General features: G+C 41.9%; 1 protein-coding gene across 1 annotated transcript in view; it reads right to left on the bottom strand.

Moving 5' to 3' along the window:
- The window catches only part of RASAL2 (RAS protein activator like 2), a 126,486-nt gene that overhangs the window by 23,919 nt on the left and 75,234 nt on the right, over positions 1 to 27,333 (bottom strand). The window contains exons 5-8 of the mRNA XM_075711150.1: positions 14,630 to 14,739; positions 3,350 to 3,503; positions 1,690 to 1,788; positions 307 to 861 (exon numbers count right to left, since the gene is read on the bottom strand). Of these exons, the coding sequence (XP_075567265.1) occupies positions 307 to 861; positions 1,690 to 1,788; positions 3,350 to 3,503; positions 14,630 to 14,739 (918 nt within the window). The remainder of the gene's footprint in view (positions 1 to 306; positions 862 to 1,689; positions 1,789 to 3,349; positions 3,504 to 14,629; positions 14,740 to 27,333) is intronic.

Genomic DNA, 27,333 nt, shown 5'->3' with positions numbered 1-27,333 from the left:
CTAACTTTTCAGAATAACATGAAATTACATAGTCCTCCCACTTACACTTTGTACACAGCATCTTTAATCTTTGTATCAACCCTTAATCATTGTTGGTATCACGCCTATCGACATGCCTTCCTGGTAGATGCAATTGCCCAAGTCTTTTCAAATACTTTTAAGACCCTTTTCTCAGTCTTACTCCATCAGGCACCTTCTGCTGTTGCTTATGGTCATGCCAGCCCAGGCTCCCTACTTTCTAGCTGAAAAGAGATCACCTATGAGCAGCAAGAGGGAGTCATTTTGACAGGAGCTGACTCTTCTTACCTTAGCTCTCCCAGTGCTCTGAAGAATGTGCACCAAAGCACAAGCCATCTCTTCCTTATTCCTTACGCTGATCACAGGTTCCAGCACAGAGCACAGCATAGTGTAGTTGCTGGTAACAAACTCTGCAAATTCTTTGTACTGCTCCATGGGCAAGATGGTGATGGTCTGATAACGGGACTTTATCCGAATGGAAGGTCCACCCGATTTCCCTTTGTTGGGTGTGGGTGTGCTGACTGGGTACCATTTTTCCACAAACTGGCGACCGGTTACACTGGCCATGGGAATGTTGACCAGGCCTACGTAATTGTTCTTGTCCTTTTTCTTCTTTTTCTCCACATCCTTGTAGATGTGAACTGTGATGCTGTGAAGAGGTGGGAGACCGTAGAACTCAAAGTGCTCTCCCCAGAAAATGTTGTCCGCTTTTGTTTTGCTGGTAGTGCGGGCAAAGAGAGTGTCATCCAGGCACAGCTCACAGAAGTATTTCTTCTTGGGGGCCAGGTCCTTTGCCTCAATGATCCAGAGACGGAGCACATTTTCAGCTCGACGGCAGTTGTCCTGTGCAGAAGAAAGAGCTCAGCTTTGATTCAGAATCTCTGAAAATTGAACATTTTGTCTTCTAAAACAGCAGCAAAAGGCTGCCTTTTGTGTCCAAGGCAGGGACAGAATCAGAACGCAGAATCAGATTCTCGGATCCTCAGAATCAGAATCTCTAAAAAATCAGACATTTTCTAAAGTAAAGGCAAAAGGCTGTCTTTTGTATGTCAAAGGTGGGGACTAGAACTTTTTTCTTCTCAAAAAGCTGTATTTGAAATGGTTTAGAAAACAAGCATTCTGCACAGGAGCCCCTCAAAAGCTGCTAGACTTGCATGGTACACTGCATTGTTTACTTTTGTGAATAACTCCAAGAGCACTGTTAGCTTGTCCCTCGAAGGTGGTATGCCCACTACAGAGGTGACTTATCAGATATTTCCAGCTGATCAATAACTTGACCCCCATTCTCACTCCAACTCAAACTGCCTTTTTTTTTTTTTTTTTGGTCATCCCCCCTTCCCCAAACTGTGTCCCCACAGTAAAACATGAAACCTATGAAGCCATGTTCCATTCTTCTGAGGTGCACGGTATCACAAATCCAGTCTGAAACATCATAAGCAGGCACTGGGGCAGGGATCAGGAAGCATGCAGACATGCATTTATTCATTAAAGGTTTGACCTACTGCACTTGCTAGAATAGTACACAGCAGCTTTTGATACACTGATAAGCGGACTTCTCCCCAGACTAAATTAATTGCGCATGCATCTGTGGGATGCCCTGGTACACTGGACTAAAATCCAATCATACCACCTCCATTCCCCCGGTAATCTTATTTCCGCAGTTTCTATTACCTTATTTGGCTGCACTGTTCTGCGTAGGTTTTCCATCCACTTGTCCCTCTCTGCTGCAGAGGAACAGCTGAAGCATTTACTGCCACTGGAGTAGGTTACCTGGAACATATAAATGACAGGCTGAGTTCAGGCAAGCCTAGGAGACATGTAAGAGGCTGCAAAAAGCAAGGAAGAAGATAAGCAATGCTTGAGCAACAAAGTAAATATGAAAAAGGCAGGAAAACAATATGGGATCCTAGAAGGCAGAGAGGTTAAAAGGCCCACAAAATGTAGAGAGAAAAAAAAAAAGTCAGTTCAAATTAATATAAAACTAAAGAAATGTATGAGGAGCACCAGAGGCTCCTCTTAAAGACTTTTAAACAAGGCTTTAATCAACCAGTTGGTTTGTTTTTTTTTTTAAGACTTGTTAAATGATCCATAGCTATTAAATGCTTGCAGTTTTCCCCATTAAGTCCCAGAGGCAGATGATTTGGTTACTAACAGCATACAGACAGACAGAACTAACAATGTATTAATACAAGGCAAAACACACTGAAAATGCTGTTTTCGGTAAATACAAAATATTTCCAAGGGTTCACATATATAGCAGCAGTCTAAAATGAGCCAAAGGAGTTGTGCTCTAATCCGGCCCCGACACTGGATGCAATACACAACTCTGCTTTCACACAGGATGGAAACACCCTGGTTTCACTTTTATGTGGCCTGACAAGCTTCATTTACTCTTTCCATTCATTTGTGCACACAATTAAAAAGCAGTTCGAGGCAACAGCCTCAGAGCCAGTTTTTTCACTGAACTCCCCAAACCTAAGCAAGCTGGAAAGAGCTTCCAACCAGAAGAATGAGACTGAAGCAAACAGGAACAGTTCCTGGATACATCCCGAGGGAGAAGGGCCTGATATGCTGGTTTTCCGCCAGAGCAGTTTTCCAGGTGGTAAACAGATCTTTGTTCCAGTAGTTTAGACACATCTGACTAATCCTGCTGAAGACAGCCACCCGCCCCTGCCACGACAGATTACGATGGCCTTAAGACACATCCAAATTGTACACATGAATGTGCCTTTGGTCCTGCAAGGTAAGGACTGTGCTCACACAAACAGCCTGTGTCTGAAGCAAAGCTAGGAGCCGCGTGCTGCTGTGCTGCAGCCTGTGCTGAAACAGCAAGAGGATCTTTGCATCCCACTCCATGGTGCAACAGACACGTCCGCAGTTACTGAAGCTTCTCCTTTAGCAATCGGCAAACAGGCTGAGCTAATGGAAGGGGGCTCTGACTGGAAATCAAATTTCTCAGTTATGGTATATTTTCTAAATTTAATTTTAGGTATATTTGGAGAGGATGAATACACAGCTTATGAACAAGTGTGTTTCAACCATACATTTGCATGCAAACTACAAATGCTTAGATATTTATCAAATTAAAGAGATTTTTTCAATTAGAAGACGCAGTAATTGAAAAAGATTTCTCTCCATTGAGTGATTGATGCCATTAGCCTCAAGGACTTTAAAATTGCATGCTGGTTAGACAGCCCCCACCCAAACCTCAGGATAGCAGCGGCTGCTGATCTGTTCTCCAATTACAAAGTCACAGAACAGCAGCGTACTGCAACGGTTCAGACCGACTGACAGCATATAATCGGCTGCATGTTTGGAGAGCGTTCTTTACCTCAAAGCAGAAGTCTTGTCCAAGGATACTGCTGTGAAGTGGTTTGACAAAGACTTTTTCTTCTGACCCAAGATCCAGGGCCTCCACCGCGCTGCCTGGGCTCAGTAAAGACTCATGGGAACGGGACTCTTTCAGCTTTGGCAATCCACGTGACCTGTAGGAGAAGAATGGGGAAAGGAAACATTATTTTTCTCACAATTACCAAAAGAGTTGGCAAGACCCCAGAGAAGCTGCAACTTGTTGGTGTTTATTCAGAACAACTTCTACAATTAGTCTGTAATCCTTATGAAAACAACATGAGGCCAGCAATCCCAGACTCCTAAGGAAATATCCACCTACACAAGCCCACGAAGTCCATTCCCACTGACCTAGAAACTGTAGGTGCTGAGCCATCAGTGAAACAGCAGCAAAACAAGAAGTTCAGAACTTAACTGCTGAAATTTCAAGAAACCCCATAGATAGGTTTGGATATATTGCTGAAAATATTTACTACTATGTAGATTACTAGATAAATGTGTATTAACAGCAAAAAGCACACCAATCTCGAAATCACTAAACCAATGCAGAATGATAGCTACTTTCATTAGATCAGATGATCCCCTGCAATACACTTGGTTTTTCTTAACATACAAAGCCTTTACACTAAAGTCAAAGATGCACATTATTTCCCATTTCACAATGCTCAATTCAGTTACCTACATTTAAATTTTGCATTTTCTTCTTCAGCGGCTTCTTCCAGTTTTAACAGTTTCCAATTTTTTTTGATACCTCCATTCTGTCTTAACTTCCCCTCACTAACACATACTGCTTCTCTTTGTCATCTGACTGGCCTGTAAATCCCTGAGCTCTACCAGAGCTGGCGTCTCCCAAATTCACAGTACCTTTTTATCAAGGCAGTCTTCTCTTTGCCCCCATCAGTTCCTGAATACTTCTCAAAGACATATCCCTCCCTCCACTATGCTGTAGCTTTTTGCAACCAACAGCAACATTATAAAATGTGCTCTAACACTTTTCTGTGTTCTCCCAATTGGATTTAATGCAACATTTATGCGTAGTATGGAGCTCTGCTGTCAAACAGCACTGTAAAACATGCTCAATTTATAGGTGACAGTGGCTTCACCTGTGCTCCTTCTAACTCCAAACCAACACCTGGACTACAAGCTTCTGCAATAGTCATATGATACTTTGGCACAACTAGCATTTCTGCCTCAAAAGGTAAACACTACGTGCACATACATCTTATTTTTCCTCTAGCTGGAACTCAATCAAAACCGTCACAGATGACCAACAAGGAGGAAGTGCACAGAGTCCCAGCTTAGCAGAAAAGGAGCTGTTTACCTGGCAGCTCTACATTTTGTTAAGATATTGAAGCTTGTGCTGCTCCCTATGCCTGTTCAGTGATCCATGAAAGTGTGTCCGTAAATATGGCTGCACATCCAGCAAGTGTGACTGAGCACAAAGAACAGATGTGAAACTAGAAAGGCATCAGTTGTCTATACATTCCAGAGAAAAGCAATGCTCTGAAACTATGCTTTCTCACCTGTGTTTGTCCTCACAGTATTTCCTCTTGTATTCAATTCGCAGTATCAAGGCACAGTATCAAACAGAAAATGTTTAAAGAATGTATTTATGGAGGAGTGAAAAGCACATCTACCTCTAACAGCTCCCTTAATTTTGAAAAATAAGTAGTTTTTATATATTTCCCTCACATATACAAAAGAATCCTCATATTTTGTAACCTTAGCAAAATCAAATTCCTCCTACCCTTGAGCCATCCTACAGGGAAACAGAAAGGAAAAAAAAAAAACCCAAAACCCCACATTTGGAAAAGGCGCCTTCAGTACTTAAAGCTGCTTAACAAAAACTTGGGTATCACGAAGGATACGTGTAAAGCAACAAGCAGAGTTCATCTGACTGCTCTTTTGTACAAAATTAAATGCTGAAGGTATTCTAGTAGATTCATGTACGGTAAGATTTATTAAACAGTAAGGGAGAACTTTGTTCCCATTTAATATATTGAATGACCTAAGTGCAGGCAGGAAAAACCTTACACCAGAGGGATATTACAAAGACACTGATTTCAAATGCAAAACAGCAGTACTGGTACAAATGCGTTGGCTGCATTGTGCATGCTTTGTTATAACAGGTTACAGCAACAGCTGTACCAACGCAAACCTAAAACCTCAGCCACGTATAATTGAACACTTGCTGCAGTTAAGGTAGGGCAAGTCTAAAATAAACACACCACAATACACCACTTTAATATCATCTCTGCAAAATCCTCTCTAATTTCTCCTCTCAAGAAAGCACTGCTGAGGTCACTTGGCTTCTGTCCCTATCCCAAACTCTCAGCAATTCCAGTCCTAACAAAGTACTTTGGTACATGATGCAGGGGAGCTGGCTGAGAGCCTGCAGCCAACTCCCGCCTTAGCTCCTTGTCAGAGAAGGAAAGCATGGAGTGGTCACGAAGAGGGGGGAAACGGGGGGAAAGAAAAATAATTACCAAATAAAGGAGAAAGAAGAAAAAGAGATTTTTACAAGTCCCAGTTAAGCGGAGGCTGCACTTGGAGTAAGATAAATCAGGCACACCTACATGAAACAATTGTACAGCCACTTAGCAGTGCATCCCCAAATCATAGCGGTGCCACATGTCAACAGCCCTTCCTTTCAGACTTCGTTCTCTGGGCTACATCTCGGACAATAAATCCTGCCGGGAGAGGAAGAAAGGCACAGAAATCCAGGAGGAGTTCTTCCTCAAGCCTGAGGTTACAAATTTCAGACGAGCATCACGCCAGGCAGATACGCTGGGGCAAGAAGGAAAGTCACAGCTGCACGGGTAGCGCAATCTCTCTCTTCCTCGGCTGTGCTCCCACCCAGCCCCGCGGGTGACACGAAGAGGCTCCCGGGTGCGTGTTGCCATGGCGCGGCCTCCTGTAAGGAGATTAAGGGGGGCCGCGAGAGGCAGCAGGCGCGGGGAGGCCGCTCCGCAGACTTGGCAAAGGTGACCTTTCCAGAAAGAAAGAAGTCCCTCCTCCGTTCAAAAAACGGGTAGATGTGGCACTTGGGGACATGGTTTAGTCTAGTCTACCCTTGATTGGCTTAGAGTAGACTTGGTAGTGTAGGTTAATGGTTGGACTGGATGATCTTAAAGGTCTTTTCCAACCTAAACGATTCTATGATTCTATGATTCCTTTCCTACAACGAGTTTAACGAGACCTGGACAGTTAAAGACAGCCAGAGAGCGCGAGGCATCTTCCAGGAATGCCTCCAAACAGCCTTTGGGGCCAGGGTGAGGGCAGCGGCAGGTACACACAGCAACTGTACTCCATGCCTCCGCATCCCGTCCTGCACATTAAATCTTTTAGTAGCATCTATTCTGCTTCATTGCTCTTCTAACTAGTTAGCTTTGAACATTTTGCTTTGTTGCAGATCAGCTGGAGCATGGTTAGTTTTGTTGACTCAGGGTCCTGGGGCAGAGGAACGTCTATCTGTTCGAGCGATCCCTTTAAGTTACCATATTGAAAACAGCTCAATAAACTGATTAAGTGGCTTAGAATTGGCACTTTATCTTCCACAAACACCACAGCAATGTCGTAAAGTTGTTGGTTAGATGCAACCACACGCATTTACAAACACAAGTACATGCATTTGTAAGCACCATGGTATATATTTCATCTACTGATAGATCTGCAAAGCAAATCATTGACTCGTGCTTATATCAGCAGCATCCTAATCAATATAGGCAATAATTATACAGAAATAATAGTTCTCTGCTGCTTTAAAGCCTCATCGGATATTCTGAAGCTGTAAGTAACAATGAAAGAAAATTGCTTGCTGGCTTCCCTTTTGCATAGATGCCACTAATTTACTTCCCATTGTCCAGCAAAGGGGCTGGGGATTAGCAGGGTCTCTCCTGTATTAGGTAGGAAGCTACTGGTAAAATGAGTATTGCTTAGAGTCTCTGTTAAGAGAGAGGTAATCCCAGAGAAGCAGATTACTGTAAACAGGAAGATCGCACATGCAAAAGGTGGGGGAAGGGTTGTTTGTACAAATCTGTTTCTGTTAAACAGCTCCATTAACAACACAAATCCCGTTTTAAATAACAATTAACCTCCGAGGATCAACTTTTTTCCTGCTGCTTTTTCTATCTACTACTGCACACAACAAAAAGATTGCAAAGGAACGACATACAAGTTCAGAGCTAATAGTTACCAGCAGCACCAAACAATTCTTACATAGGTATTCTCCATCATTTCTTTCCAATAGGAAAAGCAGGTGCAGGAGCAGCATGTCGGGAAACATTTTAAACTTCTCACCTCTTTTCACATGCTTTGGAGTACTGGTCTTCAGAGCTGCACAACTTCCTTCTAAATCAGAGCCCAGCCAATGCCCCAAACCACTGACCTGGCAGCAGCATGCAACTGCTACTGAAAAAGATCTCTTCAACACCACCATCTTGCTGGCCCAACCCCAAGCTGACCCTCTCTCCTTGCACACCATAATTCAGTAATTTTCCACTACAGGAAGATCTCAGTTGTAAGCTGGGAACCAGAAACCTCTGGCTTTCAGTGGCTGCCCATGGCACACAGCAGCCTATTAGTCGACTTACATTATATTCTACTGTCTCTAAGGCATGTAGGATAAAGGGTTAAAATCCTAATTGCTCTGGTTATGAAGCTCTCCTGCTGATTTTGACCTATTTAAAAGCCAACCTACAAAGCACAAAAGACTTTCAATTACTGAGCTTACCAGGGAGAGCACTATATTGCTCGGAAAACAAGGCTGTGGACATCAATAGTCCAAAAGATAAAAAAATAAATGTATAGAAATGAACTACCAAGGAACAGAATCCTATTTCCTTTACCAACAAACCGGTGTGAAGGCAAAGAATTCTGAAAAAAGTTTTTTGTCCAGCTCAAGCACCCGGCTAAAGCCATGTCTCCACTGGTCTTACGCGAAACCGTATGTCTGCATGCTTCAAATAATTCCAGCACAATACCCGTGTGTTTAGAGACACTCCCCGAGATCAGAAAGTTGAATTCAATACTTAGCCACTCACAAATTCACAGGAGAGAGCTTGGACTGTAATGCAGTGAACTTTCTGCTCAGTGCTGCTATTCGAAATCCCAGCCCTGCTGAACTGGACCCTAATGTCGGCAACATCATCTGCAACACAGGTGCGCTCTACCAGTGCTGCAGCATCAGGTTTCCCCGTGCAAGTGTTCATTTTGTAGGCACCACACCCTGCTTCGTTTTCCAACTGCCAATTAGCAGAACTGTCCTATTACTTGGTCAACAATTCTACAAGTCAAACCAGTTTCATTATTAATATTTTTTTAAAATCAGAAACTTAGGGTAACTTACTTAGATGCAAGTTCTACTCAGCTGCAGTTAAACACTGGCTTTTTCTGAGCATATTGCTTTTATCTTCCATTGAGATTCTGGTCTTTTCTTGCAAGGCCCTACTCACAGCCTCATTGTTTGAATCCCAGATCAGCAAAGTCCTTCCCTGCCTGCCTGCTCTCCCTATGGTTCACAGCTTGTCTAACAGACACCTCATATGGTGCAGCTGAACAGGCTGCTGAATTTCAGTGGTAGCGTTCTCCTCACTCTACTGTAACCATGGTCTCTGCTATTAACGTTTCAAATTCTTTTGTTTTGCTGGACCAGAGATGCTTAACCAATTCAGTTTCATTTTACTGCTAAGAGATTTATAGGTGAATGCTATGTGGAGGAGCCTGGGGTTTGCAGAAAAGCATCAGCCATGAAGAAATGTGTTTGTTTATAAAGGGGTCAAGTGAGCCCGCAGACAGGACAGAGCAGTCTAGCACAAAGGTGAAGGTTCGTGACAATAGGCTTAATGTTGAGATCTTGTTCAGTTTTTACTGAAAAACAAAACAGTTGCATGAGGATCGAAAAAACTGGTTGAAAGAAGTATGTTCACCAGACCAGGAGTGAGATGTCTCTCCGGAAACAAACCACTCCTCCCCTTTCCCTGTACTCCAGTATGCAGATAGAAACAGATAGGCTGAATGAATACAAGCTCTGAGTGAGTCAAGCCTTAATAATGCATTGTGTAACACAGATTTTTATCCTTACGTCTAAATCAGGATAAAAATCGCCCACCTTTTTTTGAAAACCATGATTAAATTACAATAAACGAATACAAAAAACATGGCAAGATCTGCTTCTATTATTTATACGATCTGTGCTATTTTCATACTGCAAAGAAACCAGGAGGGAGGAGCAAGAACTTACCTAAAGTCGAAAAAGCTGTCATTTGAGCAGCGATACCGTTTCACCATGAACCCCAGAGCCATGGCTACCTGCTTCCCTGCAACCTGCCGGAGCCCATTCTGAGCAAGCACACAACGGATCCTGCGCTCATCTACGACTATCTGATAATGCCATAAAATGACTTTTAGTAAAGCAGGAGGATTCCCACGTGGCAGTAAATCCCAACAGGGCAAAACCCTCCCAGCTGTCTGCAGAGCTTTATTGCAGTTGCTGAGACCATATGCAGCCAGCCTCAACCATCTTCACTCCCTCATCATAAACATAACTGAGGCGAGAACTGTTGGTTGACTTGGAAATAGTCTCAAATTTCCGGCCGCAATCTGAAAATATTACTTTGGTCTCTCCTTTCAAATGTGATTTTCCTTAAGTCTTTTCTCATGCTTTTTTTACATGTTTTATATATTACTGACAGTGAGGAAATGTTAGAGACAAATGTGTGGGTTAAAGAGCTCAAAGAATGCAGTGGGAAACAAGCTAGAAAAGCTGTGAAAGATGATATGGTAACATGGTGCCAGATAGCCTCATGGTGAGAGCTGTTGATAACCTGGTGAGATGCTGTACTGGCCATACATCCAAAGAGCTTCATCCACATCTGGTGCGGGTCACAACCAAGCAGAGCCTAAGCGTTCTCACATTAGTGCCTTGTGAAGACAAACCATGAGTTTTCAAGTACAACAGACTGCCCAGCAAACAACCTGAACCTGGAGCAACAGAAGTGATACAGACTAAGAGGCTGTGGATTCAAACAGGACACCTGGATGCTGACCCATGGTGGGCTCTTTTCTGGAGGGGCACTGCAGCTCTCTCCTCTCCCCATCCACTAACACAGTCACACTGAAGCTAAGTTTAAAAGCCAGAAAAAGTAGGTTGGCCAATTGCTTTCTGCTGAAACAGAAAATTTGATTATGAAAAAATCTGCAACTTATCTCCATCACTCCTTCCTACAGCATTCCTGAATCCTTTCTATTTTAAATCAGCTCTGAACAGACCGCCTCCATCCTCTGTCACCACCTGGAATGGCATGCAGTATTACAGTAGCCCAAATCTTGATGTGCACCAGGATAACTAATCTTCCTTACTCCAGAATTTTGTAGGTATTTCTCTATGTTAAGAAACACCTCCTGTTTCTTAACAGGACCCAAACACCTCAAAAGCATGAGAAAAGCAACATGACAGCAGGCTCTTTTTCCTTCTAATCCTTGCAGGGTTTTAATTTATAAAGCTATACGATACTTTCTTTGAAGGCAGGGCTCTTGTATTTGTCAGAGCAAGAAAAGGTAGATACTATCAGTCAACCTGGCCCTGAAAACCTGTATAACACCATGACATCACCTAGCATCACCTGCTTAAAATGGGAAAGGGCTGACTCACCAGGATAGGACAGGAAAGTTCTTACCGCAACAGACTGAGACATACAGAAAGCAGGGAGAGCAGAAGGTGAGAGAATGGCAATTCCCTCTCATGAATTAAGAGTCAGCTGCTATGTGTTATCTTCTTTCATGCAGAAACAGTTGTCCCTGATTTGTCCCACTGGAAAAATCCTAAACAACAACGTAATTCTAAACACAAATCAATCTTTTTAGCCTCCTCATTCCTCCAGCCCATCTCCTCCCTGTATACTAATCTGTTCCTCATCTTCAGTGCTTCATTCCCACATGGTTTCCAAGTTGTTTTTCCTGCTATTCTACCCACCAATTGCATTTTTCAGGCACCCTTAGATACAGAGTGAAACATATGGGAGGGACGGGAGAAGTTATTGGCAAGTTTCACTTTATAGTGGAACTGAATTTCCTTTATGGTTTTATTTGTAAAATACCATTAGAAAAGTAATATCTTAACCATAAACTTTCAAAGTTGGTATATTCAGTTGGTGCACTGTCTGATTAGACCACAAAGAGAACTCCATTAAACCTTCACTCTTTCCAACAAAAGGTAACTACAAGGTTGAGTAGTGCTGTTAAGTTCTTTTTGGAAAGAAAACATATCAGCAATTTGTGACCCTCACCTGCAGCATGAGGCTTCAACCAGCTTGAGGTGAGGCTCATGCTTTTGAACAGCAATACTCATTTGTGCAAAGATTTATGTCCAAATAAACTTCAGCTCAGCTTGCTTTCCGCATAGCTTGGCTGCTCTCAAATGATCTCCCTTGCCTCCAAACTGTGCCCTCTGCTCAGTTCAGCACACATACCTCTGAAAGGAGGAAGATCACACGGACTGGTTATCAAAAATGCTTCTTTCCACTAGTAGGAAGCGACCGTATCAAGTCACAAAACCCCCGAAACACTGTCCCATCTCCTACCCTACACATGCAAGATGCATTGCTATAAGGGCTGGTGTAGCAGGCCAAAGGAGGAGGGTGGCCGAACTGAAAGTAAAGAGCAACCACTAGCTTGTCCCTGTCTAACATCCTGCACATCATAGGCTTGTCAGGGCTATGTCCCCCAAATGTCTATGTGGACTCTGCCACTGGAACTTCTCAGTTCATTTGCTCCCGGATCCTCCTTTTTAAATCCAGCTATGCTTAATACCATCACTGTGTGCACTGGATTTTACGCTTTGCAAGCAATCAGATAAAATCCACGTTTCATTCAGGTCTAGTTGACAATTCATGCCCACACTGGCAGGAAGTAGAGGGGGATCCAGTTTTAAAGAGAAGGTGGCTTTGCTGTGTATAATATCATATCTTAAACCAAAGATGTAGGGATTAATTATAGCTAAATTTCTTGGCTTTCCCAGAACGATAGCATTTCCCTTACACTGCAAAAGGAAGTATCATCAGTAGACATCACCAAGCTGAGTGGTGCGGTTGACACACCAGAAGGACGAGATGTCATCCAATGGGACCTGGACAAGCTGGAGAGGTGGGCCTGTGTGAACCTCATAAGGTTCAACAAGGCCAAGTGCAAGGTCCTGCACCTGGGACGGGGCAACCCCCAATATCAATACAGGCTGGGGGATGAAGGGATTGAGAGCAGCTCTGCAGAGAAGGACTTGGGGGTACTGATGGATGAAGAGATGGTCATGAGCCAACAGTGTGCACTTGCAGCCCAGAAAGCCAACCGTATCCTGGGCTGCATCAAAAGCAGCATGGCCAGCAGGTCGAGGGAGGTGATTCTGTCCCTCTACTCTGCTCTGGTGAGACCCCAACTGGAGTGCTGCGTCCAGCTCTGGAGCCCTCAGCACAAGAAGGACATGGACCTGCTGGAGCGGGTCCAGAGGAGGGGCACAAAAATGGTTCGAGGGCTGGAGCACCTCTCCTATGAGGACAGGCTGAGCAACTTGGGGTTGTTCAGCCTGGAGAAGAGAAGGCTGCGAGGAGACCTTATTGTGGCCTTTCAGTACTTAAAGGGGGCCTATAGGAAAGATGGGGACAGTCTTTTTAGCAAGGCCTGTTGTGACAGGACAAGGAATAATGGATTTAAACTAAAGAAGAATAGATTTAGACTAGACATAAGAAAGAAATGTTTTACAATGAGGGTGGTGAAGCACAGGAACAGATTGCCCAGAGAGGTAGTGGAGGCTCCATCCTTCGAAACATTCAAGGTCAGGTTGGATGGGGCTCTGAGCAACCTGGTCTAGTTAAAGCTGTCCCTGCTCCCTGCAGGGGGGTTGGGCTAGGTGACCTCTAAAAAGGTCCCTTCCAACCCAAAGCATTCTATGATTCTATGACATTTACCATGAGTACCAAAAGTTAAGGAAAGTCAAATACATTATTTATGGCAAAGAGATTTTTGCATTCCAAAACTTCAAGCAAAGCTGGTTACAAACAATGGTAAAAATAACAGGTACTTTATCACATGGTGGCATTATTTAACATGCTTATGCTGAGTTGCTTTTTATAGCCATGTTGCAGATCTCTGAAAATAGGGATTTATAACAAAACTTGACTCAAAACAGACTGGGTGGACATTACTGACTATAGGAGCAACATCATCCACATCGTTAGTCATATTTGGTATGCAGCAGTCTTTTCTGTAACTCCTGAAGTTAACAAGACCTCTAACATCTAAAGCCTTGCTATCTCCAAGATTTTATGATGCTGCTTTTTAGATGGAGAAGAGAGCACCATTGATTGAAGCAGCACAGCATGACAGATAAAACTAATGAATTCAACTCAGCTAAAGGAGAAGTGAAAATGCACTAAACAATGTAAAATCACAGAAGCCTGCCGTGGCCTTAAGTACAGGGCAACCTGTTTTTCATTCAGTCTAGTTCTCCTGCTGGGCTACTGTGGAATGTAACAGAGAGTAATGTTTAATGAAAACAACCAAGAGACTTTACAAATAGTTAGGAAAAACTCTGTGTATGAGCTTTTGCCTGCCTCATATACAATCCATTCCCAGCCTGAACTGCCAGCCAGAAACTAAACAAGCAAGAATATACCAAATGGAGCTCTAAGATAGTCAGAAGTTACTGAGTTTTCCAGTTTTCTGCAAAACAGACCGTCTGTTCATTGTAGTAACGCTGCAGTAACTATACAATTGACTGACATTAGCAAGGATTCTTAATGTGCCTGAACTGCACTGTACGTCTCTGTGCTTTGTGAGTGCTAGCTGAAGTCATCTGCTTGCACCAGCATAATCCTTCATATTGGCCACTGCACTGATCTGTGGATAAGAATTGCATGCATCAAGGCAAGTTTCTTTAGAGCTGATCAATCCAATGGTTTTGTATCATGAAATTTAAAGTCTGCAGCTCATTTGAAACAGATGCAGAAAAAGGTATTTGAGTCCATATGCTTATCCTGAACTTTTCATCAGCTGTTAAGAGCAGTGAAAGTCTTCAGTCCTGTGTCAGTGATACATTGTATACTAAGTCACTTGTAACATAGTAGAGTCAGCCCAAAAACCACCCATCTGCCAGTTTAACAATAAATGCCCTTCCTTGCTCTCATTCTGTGAGTGCATACGTATGCTGCATGTGGATTTTGTGAAGTGCCTCTGGGTGAGGAGAGATTGTTTTGGGAGATGCATTGAATCTTACCTGTCATCAGCATTGCGGAGAGATGGCAGACGGAAACTTGTGTTCCTGTCCAGCTTTGACTGACTCTTTGTCCTCTTGATGGACCCTTTCAGACGTTTACTGAAGAAGCCCTAAAACAAGAAGTGAAACAGGGAAACTGATGCCAGTAATAAAATCAATCAATGCACTGTCACTGAGTCCAAACTCAGCACTGATTCCCGCTGATGACGATTACAGAACGTGCCGTATTGGGATTCCTCTAAGCAGGAAGAAAGGCAGGGCTAGACTGTCCATGACAGTTCCAGTATGCGATAGCTTCAAATTGCAGTAATTAGCACTACTCACATTACAGGTGCACTTCAATGAATTCCAACTAATACAATAGACCCAAAACCCCACAATGATCATTTAATAAGGAGTAGTCTTAGATATCAGTATTTGTTCCTACCTCCCCTTTACACGCCATGAAAAATTTAGAAGATTTCAAATACTAGTGACTGTAGATATCAGTCCTGGTATTGCTTTGAAGCAAAACTCAACTCAAAACACTACCTGTGATCTAAAAATAGTCAGTCTTCAAGAAATCTGTCTTCTCAACTACAATTGTTCACCAAACAACTGCAGACCAAAGACACATTAGTTGGAGGGAGCCTCTGGGGATCATCTAGCCTGCCTCCTGCTCGATGTGGGTGTACTGCCAACGCTAGGTCAGCCTAACTCTGTCTAGCTAAGTCTTGAAAACCTCTGGTGATGGAGATTTTACCACCTCTCTGGGCAACTCAGTCCAGTGCTGCATTACCCTTCCAGTGAGAAAAATTTTCCTTGTGTTCAACAAAAACCTCCCAAGCAGCAGCCTGCAGCTGCTGCCTCATTATAGCATCTGCCACTATGGGGAAAAGTTTGGCTCAATCATCTTTGTAATTCCCCTCTCCATTGCAGTAGGCTGCCTTATATCGCCCCTTAGCCTTTTCTTTCCCAGATAAAGCAGCCCTCAGCCTCTCCTCATAGTTCTGTCCTTGTAGATATCATCAAGAGCTACTGCTGTATTACCAGTAGTGTAACATGAGTACATCTGACCACTGATATATAAAGGGGTATGTGCATCTGTACATGTGGGGCAATCACAGAAATATTTCAATACCTGCACGTTTGATTTTTCTCCCATAGCCCTTTAAATTACTTTGAGCATAATATATATTTTAAATAAACCATATTGTGTCAAAATATTTCCAGGGCTTGCAGACATACATGCACACACATTCTTTGGCATGATCAAAGCAAATACAGAGGTTCTTAAACCAATAGGATTAAGCACCATTTTACTTGCCGAATCTGTTCTGCTCCTTCATAGAACAGCTGCACAGAGCCACTGTACCCTGTGCACTGCTGTTGGGAGATTTACCAAAACATGTGAGTGAAACCACGTTTGTTAAGAATGTTATAGACTGGTTATAGGCTGGTAGAATTTGCTCAAAGTGAATGTTCTTTTGGTGTGGGTTGAACCAGCAGACCTACAGCCTTACTTTAGTACAGGTCTAGTGACAGTGATAGCCAGCTAGGGCCAGCCCTCTCTCCCATCATCCCAGTTTTGCTAGGATAGAAGTTGAGTACAGCTAATTTTGAACACATTTGCAAGGCAAGCCTCGACAAGCTGCATGTGGGACAGGTGACAAATGTTGCCCACAGCTGCCTCCTGTAATACAGAAATCAGCAAACTGGAGACAAACAAGGTCTCCTTTCCTATGCAGAACACCGACAAAGCAAGAGTGGTTTATTGGCTCCAGGTGACTCAGCCATCACAACAAAAAATGACTTTATCTGTAATCTTTTAGTCTGAAAAATCTCACATCTCTTTCACCTCTTCAGGAAGAAAATGAGGTTTATCTACAATTGGACAGGGTGCTGCATAATTGCATGTAGGCTCCCTTTCCCACAAAAGGTTGGACCAAGTGATCTTTTGAGGTCCCTTCCAACCTGGGCTGCTGTGTGATTCTACAGTATTCAAAGGAAAGGGCTATCACCCTCTTCTCATCAGTGGATGCCAGATTAATTGTTGGAAAAGAAGCTGCTTCCAAACAGAAAAGCCTGCATTTGGTCAGGTTCAAGACATACACTGCAAGCATCTCTAAACCAATTTTCCAGTCTCGTATTTGCCTTTATGTTCCCATACTTCCAGTGCTCCTTTTGAAACAAAATGTATCTTCTTCCTTTTAAATAAGCACACCTTCAACCCAACTCTGCCTTTCCTCATTCTGTTATTCTTGGTCCCTTTATGTTCAGTTGGTCCCTCTTCTTCCACACAATTCACTCCTGCATCCTAACCCTTCTCGAAACTGCACAATTCCCTTCTCCATACACACTGGTAGGTGGGTTCTCTCTCTCCTCACACTCGTTCTCACTCTGCTTCTTTTGATGACCAAGTGAGTCCTGCTCAGTTGTCAAGTGTAAAAAAAAAATCCCACCAAATCCACAGTTCCTTAGGCGCACACCCATGACATCTTCAGCAAATACAGCAAGATGGCCTGTCTCCACTCTTCCATTGAGATTTGGATGGTGCTATGTTACTAAAAGCTTACTCATACCTGATGCTGGCTGTAGGATCTTTCCAGCACATGCAGATCGTCCTCTCCCAAATACTTGTGTAGGAAACAACCTGCTCAGACACACCAGAGCCTGACACATGCCTGTCCACAGGCAGCACAGAGAAATTGGGATGCCCTGTGGGATGGTGCTGCAGGGGACAAAGGAAGAGGGAATCTGTTTTCTGCATCTGAAGGGAGTGCTACACTTCAGGCTGCCCTTCAATTTCTGAGGCTTGCCAGCCAGCAGGTTCCTCGGGGGTGAAAGCGGCTATATTCTCCTGAAATAGGAAATAAAGCAGAAAAGAAAAGGCCTGATATCTAGATACTACAAGAAAAGAAACCCCACAAATCTACATAGCATGCTGGGGGAAAAGGTACTGTCGAAAGTGTTTTTAGCTGTGTGTGCCACTCAAACGCTACCCATGTTCCTGCACTTTTCTTGGTCCTGGTATTGAATAAGTGCCTTTGAAAAAAAAAAACAAAAAAAAAACCAAAAACCAAACCCGTAATCAATATATGCTCTTGGGCTTCTCCTGGGGCTATTGCTGGAATTCAAGTAGAAGATGTACAGCACTTTCAAAGGCACTTTCATATATTCTGACCTCTCAGCATAAAAGGTAACAAACCCAGCTACAGGGATTCAGATCTGGTGGACCCTGGCTTCATTCCAGTACCTCTCAGGCTACTCAAATTGCAAACATGAAGTAACATGTTTTTCTCCCCTTAAGGGCAAATAAGACAAAGCTGACCCAATTCAGCAGGGATCCAAAAGTATTTGTATTGAATCATTCCAAATCCCACTCAGAGAGGGACCGTGAATATTCATTTTTGTGTGCATGAACAATTTTAAATTGGCATTGCTTTAACATTAGTGAAACATGTTCTTGGTTTGACTGAACATAATCTATCCCCTAATGAAATAAATATGCTATCTGGGGTTGAATAAGTCTATCCAGAGCTGACTATTAAAAAAAAAAAAAAAAAAGGGTAAGAACATACTTAAAGATAAATATTATTCAAACAAAGAGTGTACTTATTGGTCATCCTCAAAAGACTTGAAAACATTTGCAATACCTGCTCTCTGCACCTTGCTGGCAGTTCATACAGGACCAGTGCTTACAGATGGACAACCTGGGAGCAGCATGAAAAATTCACTCGTGCCAGAACTGTGCAGAGCTTTTAGACTTCCATTTGCCAAAGGAAATACTTTTAAATACTCAATGCAGATATTAAAAAGATGTAGTGATGAAAAATAAAATTCTATCTGCAACAATACCATCTAACTGAAAGGTCTTTTTCTTTTCCTTCTTTAGAGAAGAAATCCCTCCCAATGCTAATAACTGTAGCTTGTACCATTAAAAAGACACCCCCCCTTACTTAAATACTAGTCCCCTCCTTACTTAAACACTTATTTCAACACAAAATACACTGCTGTTTGGTTCTTACACCTAAATGTAATGAAGGGTCTGAGCTTTAAGAATCGTCATGGAACATTTTTAAAACCAGTGGGAATTTTAGTGCTTAAACAAACACCCTCAGACAAAACCCAAGCTGCCAGAAATTATGAGACTATGTTCTTAATGAAAAAAGTACAAAATATTTGGTAGGATAAATTAGCTAGGATGAAATTTGAAAAAATCAGTACTGTGTAAATGCAGTATTTTAGGAGGAGTCCAGTGAGAGGATAACTGTAGAAGAATTGTGCCTCAATCCTTCAAGAGACAGATTTGATGGTCCACACCTAATGGAACAAAGCTCAGTACAAATTCTCCTCAGAATCACAGGTTTAGGGGAACAGGGATGGAACAGAGAGACAGGGGCAGAGAGAGAGTACAAGCACACACTCAATCATGTGGAATACGTTCAGAGCAGGTTCATCATCTCAGCCAAAAGCATCGAACACTGGGGTAAGAAATCCCAATGATACAACATCTAAAAATAATTCAATTCCACTGAGAATTCTATTCATCTCATTTGGAAGTTAAGCAACTCATCTCTCTCATTCTGCCAAGAAGAAATCGCCACAGGAGAAGTGATAAATTCAGCAGGCTTTTGTAACTTCCCTCCATAGCTGCACAGGGAAGGTATAGAAACTCTGATCCCCAAGTATTTTAAACTCAGGGATGGCCACTGTTCAGGGCAGCTTTGGCTTCAGGAAATGCTCGCTCCATGCCAAAGATGACAACTGTCTGACCATCCTTAATGTCAGAAGAGCAGCACATGAACTGCCCAACAAATTTAAAGCCAGCCGAAGTATGGACTACTCAACTCTAACTATTGCTCCCTATAGACGCACTGATTCTCCACATTGGAGAGAACAGCCCATGCATAATAAATAATGATTGTCTCTGCTGTTTTGAAAGTGAAAGGTTAATTCAACCATGAACTAATAAAACTATATACAACTGTAATGTGAATTAGCCATCAATAAAATGCAACAGTATTGGTGGAAGTTTCAAAGCACAAAACCCAGGGTAAAATGGGTGACAATAAAGGTTCATCTTACATACAGTGCTGTGGTTTGCAGCACCGTTACCTACATTAGGTATTTCTGGGGACAAACACATTGCCTTTTGGAGGCTTGCAACGCATCTTGCACATCTATAATTCTCAATGAGGAGCACTAATGCATTATTAACAACAGCAGGTGGGTAACTTCATTTACAGAGCAATGAGACTTGTTCTCTGTGAGGGGAAGGATTGGATGGGTACAAAGATAACACTCAAGCGACTATGGACAGCAGCAGAACTGCCTCCCAGCTACTGTGCACTGTTAGTACACAAAGCATTTTATTTCTTAAGTTGCTCACAAGCAGCCATCAAGAAAAAAAGATTGTAGCCCATTGAAAATGCTCTCCTGTGCCAGTAATGTTGTAAAGCTGTGGGAAGCAAAGCAGCAGGGGAAGATAGCCAGGTCATAAAATGGAAAGATAAAACTAGCAGGATATTCCGGGGATTAGGAGCAAACATGGTGAAGTTTACTATCCCATGTAGAACCACAAAACCCCAATATAACTAGCAAGAGGCTGAAGAAGTTTGCTTATGAGCCCAGTAACACTCATTATTAAAATATTAGTAGTGACTACCTTTGAAAAGGCTCTCAGCCACTCACACAGTATAAAAGCAGATGAAGACAACTATACATACACCTTGGTGGCAATATAAAGAACAAGACAGTGACTTACAACAGTCAAATTCCACCATCTCATCCAAAAAGCCTGGCACTATGTCACTGAAGAGGTGGTTTGTGCACAGGCAGAGAACAGTAAAACACATGTTTGAATGTATAAACAAGGGATAAAGCACAATAAAAGTAAAGTGGTGTTATGTAAAGCTGCCATAGCTTTCACAGTAATGCACCACTCCCTTCTGATCTCCTCATCTCAGCAAGAAAACTAGAACAAAACTAAACTCCAGAAGTATAAACTGATTAAAGGCAGACAAGAGGGGGATTTACAAATGATATGTTTTAAAGACTGACTATTTATTTTAGAAACAAAAGCAAGAAGGGATTATAGATGTATAAAACAAATAGAATGGAAATTAACTAAGCTCCCCATGCACCCTATTACATAAGAAAACCAAGGGGCAATTTAATGTGAGAGGCAGCACATTTAACTGATTGTCAGGAGACCTTTTCTAATGCTATCTATAAATCAGCCCATAGAATTCTCTACCACAAGATATTATACAGACAATTTTTTTCAGCAAGATTAAAAAAGGATTATGTGTTTATATAAGGAAGAACAACATATGTAGCTGCATTAGTCAGGTTTAAAAATAACAAGAGTGAGCAATTATCATGCTTCAGGACACAAGCTGATCAACAGCAAGGATCAGGAAGATATTTTTCCCCTGATGGGACAGCACTGCAGATTTGGCCACATAACAATTTCAACTTTCCAATTAAAAACTGTCTACAGCCACAGGAGGGATGCAGAATAGGATGAACGAGTTTAAGAACAGTAATAAGAAAACCAAGGAAATGGAGAGGATACCACAACAGGAATATATTGATAATGCATCTATTAATAAAATGTATCGTAAGATTGCATGTACTCTGCGCGATATGCAGTCAAAAGTACTAAAGGAATCAAATTTCCAAGTCACTGGGAATCATACTAAAAAATTCATGAAGAAACAAGAGCTACCAGATAGCTGGGGAGAGCTGCATCAGCTTTTCAGATCCCAGTTCAGCAAGGTGTTTAGTATGGACGCGACTGGGAGCAGAGCCTGGCTGCAGAGCCTGGCTGCCTTCATGGGAGCTGTCCACAACAGGCACTAGCATAAGAGCATCCTTAAAACGCCGTATCCAGGAATTAAGGAATAGAGGTCAGAAGTCTCTCTACAGAACAACAAAACAACGGTGATAATAAATATTCTAAGAAACAGGTCACCTGAGTCTATCGGTGTGTTTAATCAAACAACAGTTTGTCAACACACTGGCTGCAGCTGGTGAAGTATGTGGAGAAGCGATGGCCTTGAGCCTACCTCGCTAGGATTCAAGTGGCTGCATTTTTGTCTTTCCCTCATGTCGGGAAGGAGGCAATAACTTTCACGACCCTGGCTCTTTAGTCCCCTGGCACACAGCCAGTAAGCACAGCCCAACACTTCAGAATGCCTTTAGATAATACAACATATATACTAATTAGAAAAATTAATGGAAATTAACTTTGTCAAAGCTAGTAACACAAACCTAAGAACTGGCTGCAGGAATATCTAAAAAGAGTAATTACGGCAAGTGATAAGGTATCAAGGTAGAAGAAAGGGTCCAATGGGATGTGGTGGGGATAGTGGCGTGACTGCTTCTGTTTAACATCTTTGTTAATGATCTGGAAGAAAAGTTAAGCAGCACATTAATTACACTGAGCTATATTAAATTAGGAGGTGAAGTGAGGGCCAGGGAGGACAGAGAAATAACACAAAGGGTTGTGAGCAATTAGAAACTGATAACACACATTCCTGTGAACTTTAGTACCAGAACTTGGGAGAATCAATTGAAGGGAATTAAAAACAAAAGAGCAAGAAAAGTGATAAAAGGGGCAGAAGGACTGATTTGCAGAGGATGCATTAATTAAACTCTGCATAACTTGACTAAGCCATGATTTGGAGATGAAGAATAGAATGAGTTGGTACACATTTAAATACTATTAAACTAAGGACGACTGGAATGTGACCAGTGTTTAAAGCTATATACATTCATAGTTCCCCTACATTAATTGCAGGGGAATTAGATAAAGTCAAGTTTACAGCAAACATGAGAAAAATGTTCCTGCTGTTGTGGTCTACCAGACGGTGGCACAGACTGGATATACCCATCATCTGACTCAATGCTAAAGTTTGATGTAACGAACAAATCTGCTTTGGCAGAAAAATATTGTGAAGGTTTCAGAGCCTATGAACAGTACTATCCCAGAATAAAGATAAGGATGAGAACGGGGTGAGCATCTGGGAGATAGCCAGTCACCCATTTATGCCTTCCAACACAAAATCTGTGGAATAATAGCCAGCATACGTAACCCATCACATCACAGGAAAATAATAAAAAATTAAAGAAGATTAAAGCAAATGTGTTATGGTAAGAAAAGAGTGGAAAGTGGAAGGAAAAATATTAATCTTACAATAGGGACGACAGATTTGAGCAGTTTTTCATGAAGCATGCCACGATGCCTCACATTAATGTAAATCAAGAATTCCATCTCTGCATTGGTGCTAATGCAGAATTAAAAATATGTACTTGTATGCCATCAGGTCACATGGCCAGAAAAGATTAGACTTGTCCTAACCTGGCAGCATGACGGTAGCGGAGCAGTGCTCTGGAGAAGCAACAATCTTGCTGACTGCATAAAAGATGAGGCTGGGCAGCCGTGAGATCTCATCAAGCTTTGACCTTCACTTAGGCTGGCTGCATTGTCTTCTGTTCCATTTAGCTGTACTCTTAAAGAGCAAAGAGGCAGACAGTATTTCTATAGATCCAATTATACTCTTGACTAGAAACAAACCAAGGAAGGCAATCTGTATCAGTCTTCCCATCATATTCACACAGGGATCCTACAAAAATAATTTTATTTACTTCATAGATTGTGTTTTGACCTTCCTATCTCATTTGCACTTGCTTCTTTGCCTCTTTCTCGTCTTTTATTTCTAATAGCCAGCAGACATGGATGAATCATATATTATTTGTAATAACAACTCACTAACAACCCTACCCCAAAGAAACAAAAATTGGAGAGTGCAATGTGAGTCTGAAGAGTGGTTTAGCAATTCCTCTCTACCCTGCCACTGCAGGAGGTTTGAAGATTTTGATCATCTCATATTTACCCCAGTCCCTCAATTCCAATGGCAGAGCAACGAGAGAATATGGTAGGTTGCCACAGTGCTACTGGGGCTCAACAGTGCAACAGTAGGGAACAGGATGCACTGAGACTGAGACTCTGCCAGGACATAGTGTGTGTGGGAAGGGAAAAGCTGGTTTCTCGCCCACCTATGCGTCACAATACCTACTTCTAGCCAGTTCCGTCTGCCTTCCTATTTGTTCAGTCAAATAATATTCATTATTAAAAATATGACTTTTCCTATATACGCATATCTATAAACAGCACACATCTGTCTATATGTGAGAAGACACACTTACACGCTTCCTCATCTCAATTTTCCTACCTTTCGTGTCCTTCCGTTCTCTCTCAATATTCCTCCCAGATATGCTTGGAAATTCTCAAATGGCAAGTAACACAACTGAACCTAGATGGAGACTAATGTTTTAACTGCAGGCAATAATATTTGGGGAAATGGGGAAGGAAAGGACAAGAATGGGGAAGAAAGGACAAGCACCAAGAGCTCTTACCTCTGTATGTATGGCTTGTGCTGTGCAATGTAAGCATCAGCAGAATCCACTTTGTCCCCCTTAGTGGGAGATAACCAGAACAAACACATTCTACATGCTGGTCCATGTAGCGGTTAATCCTGAGAAAAGGTATGTTTATAACTACTGAAATTCTACAATTTTCACACAATAGTAAATTTAAACATATGTCTTTTCCTCCAGTGCACATGCAGGAGGTAGGAAGGTAAGTCTCCTGAACTTTACACATCAGCCCCTTAAAAGAAATCCTTCATTGACCACTGCTACTGAAGAGACTACTTAATGTCTTGTCAAGGAAATGTTCGCTTAAAGGCCATTATGCTGTTATGAATCAAAATTCCAGATGCTAAAGAAATGCCAATTAGCAGTATTAATAAAACAGATGCTTTGTTCTGAGTGAGTACCACTGCCTGGTGTTTGAAAGAAAAAAAAAAACCTGCACAGAACATGCTGGAAGCCACTGCCCTATTGAGAAGACAGCTTTTAAATAGCTTTTCTGAGTGGCAAACTTAAAAAGCTGTAAAAGCAACTTATTATGAAAGTCTCAGCATAATTTTCCATCAGTATGGAAGAAGGTTAAGCTGTCCCCTGCCTTAAGCTGCTTTCTGTTAGAAATCCAAGCAGTGAGTAGAAGAGGTATGGCACAGAGTCAGGTCCACGGAAAGAATAACTGAGACAGCACTACACTGCAGCTGGCTGTAGCCCTCCAACCTGTACTGTTGGTGTCAAAGTTTGGAAAAACAAAAATGCAAGTTCTCTTATTATTAATCCCCTTTATATGTACAATAAATCCTGTCAAATAAAGATGACCTCACACACACACACAAATTTAAAGCTGTTATAGGCACCCCTTACATCCTTCATTTGAAGCTCTTCTCAGACCACTGATCTGAGACTTCTGAGAGGCGCCCAAGTCATCTTACCTACTTCTGAGAGCTGGGAAATTCTTAATATAAATCAAAGGAAGAAACATGATTCTTTCCCCATCTTATCACCCACCTATTAGATGTGTGCCAATCCACAAAGTTAACAGGGTATTTTATTTCAGTAGTTTTGGCTTCAGCTCATCTGTATTCTTAAGCAATCTGACTTCTAATTGCAGCTTGCTCTTTTAAACAGATCAGAAGTTGGCATGTTTTAAAACAGTGTGATCTCAGCCCCTACCTGCACCGCAACCTGCTAAGGAGTAACAGCATACAAATGGGTTATTCTGAGCAAAACCTACAAAGCCAAAAGCTTTGTCCCTATGAGAAAGACAGGAGGGTGCATTATGCTCCTGGGTGTACAGGTGGCCAGGCAGACAAAGAAGCATACTACCAGCTACACGTGGCACAAATAGCTTCTATTTTTTTTGCTGGTTTATGCCCAAGAAAGACAGCCATGTACTGCTTCCTGAGCTTATTTGCCAGAGTCCTAAAAGCCCAATACACTGCAGGGGAAATGAGAAACATTCTGCAAGGTTCTTGTTTTGAAAGGGAGCAGGAGCTAAGAAGTATTAGAGAACTTATTAGAGAAGAATTAGAGGAACATTAAAACATTACTTAAAAGAGAGGATCAACATTTTAAAAGTACAAAAATGAGGAACAAAGAAAAAAGGAGGCATATAAAATAAACAATACAGATAGTAATCAAATGCTTCTGATATGTAGCTTGCAGTTAGACAAAGACTATGACAACGCATGTATACATCTAAAGGCTAGGGCAATTACTTGTAGATGAAGACAAAAGATGACAGAGAATTTCTTATAAATGAAGAATAGCTAGGACTTTTCAAGGCTTTCCGAGTTCAGAAATCCACCTGGAACTGTGTGGACCATGGGCTCAGCATAAAAAACTCAGAACTTGACGTAACAGAATATTCTTGTGACACCTTCACAGGCAACTAGACCAAGACCCTTTTTCCCCCCCCAAGTACCACCCAGAAAACAGGTCATTGAAGTGACAGAGGATAGTTCATAGAATCACAGAACAGCTGAGGTAGGAAGGCACCTCTGGAGATTGTGTAGTCCAACCCCCCGGCTCAAAGCAGGTAAACTAGAGCACGATGCTTAGGACCATGGGTCCAGTCTGCTTTTGAATATATCTCCAAGAATGGAGACTCTACAACCTCTCCAGGCAACCTGTTCCAGTGTTTGATCACCCTCACAGTGAAAAAAGGTTTTTCTTACGTTCAAATGGATTTTCTTTCAATTTGTGTTCACTGCCTCTTGCCCAAAGAGCCTGGCTCCATTATCTTTATTCCCTTCCATCAGGTATTTATACACATTGCTAAGGCTTCCCTCTGAGCTTTCTCTTCTCAAGGCTAAGCACTATATTCAGCTTTAACTGCTACTTCAGATATTTTTTTTGAACTAGAGGAAAATGTGATTCATGGTCTTTCAATAGACATTAGAAGTTCAAGTTTTGTTCTGACAAGAAAGCCTTTACAAAAGAAATATTCTTCACAATAAGGATAGTCAAACATCAGAACAGGTTGTCCAGCAAGGCTACGCAATCTGCATCCTTGGATGTTTTCAACAGCTGACTGGAGAATGCCCTGAGCAACCTGATATAAGTTGGTCCAGCTTTGAAGAGGGGGATAGATCAGAGACTTCTGGAGGTCCCTTCCAACCTGTATTACTCTATGACTCAGAAAAGGGACCAAGTATGGGTACCCAGTATAGTTACTGCTTCCTCAGTCCCTTTTTCAACTCCAATGAATCACGAGTTTACAGGTTGCTTTAACCACCATATATTCTATATACTCTGACCAACCTTAATCCCTTTATAATTTAAACAGGTCTCATTAAATCCTTGGCTGTTATTTTATTTTTAAAATGATACAAGTTAGGATATAATCAAAAAACAAGTGCACACACATTTGGATGTAAAGTGAGCTAGGAAGTGTGCTTAAAAGGGATGAGTACTATCTAAAGCAAATCAAGAACATCAACACACTAATGTACAGAAATGGTACTCATGTCCATAGAGAATATACAAACCCCCCAATGTTCACTAGATAATTCTTCTCCTGTTTTTCCTCAGGTTTTAGTAGGCAGATTACTTGCCAAAAATAAAGAGAGGTATGAAAATATTTGCAATATTCAAGTTAGATATTTTAAAACACAAACAAATACTGTTAAAAAAATTACTGAGCACCTCATTTTAACTTGAAGCATTTGCCCTCAGTCTAATAATAGAAAGGCCTTTGTGCTCTTGGATACACTGACCAAAGACTGACACATGCAAGAAAATCTGGACTCTAGCTGAAAAAGTCTCATGCAGACTCGCAGCCAACCGAA

The sequence above is a fragment of the Pelecanus crispus genome, chromosome 5 (assembly GCF_030463565.1).
Source record: "Pelecanus crispus isolate bPelCri1 chromosome 5, bPelCri1.pri, whole genome shotgun sequence".
NCBI classification, from domain to species: domain Eukaryota; kingdom Metazoa; phylum Chordata; class Aves; order Pelecaniformes; family Pelecanidae; genus Pelecanus; species Pelecanus crispus.
Note: the sequence above shows the minus strand (reverse complement) of the source record. Positions and strands in the feature narration are given on the sequence as shown.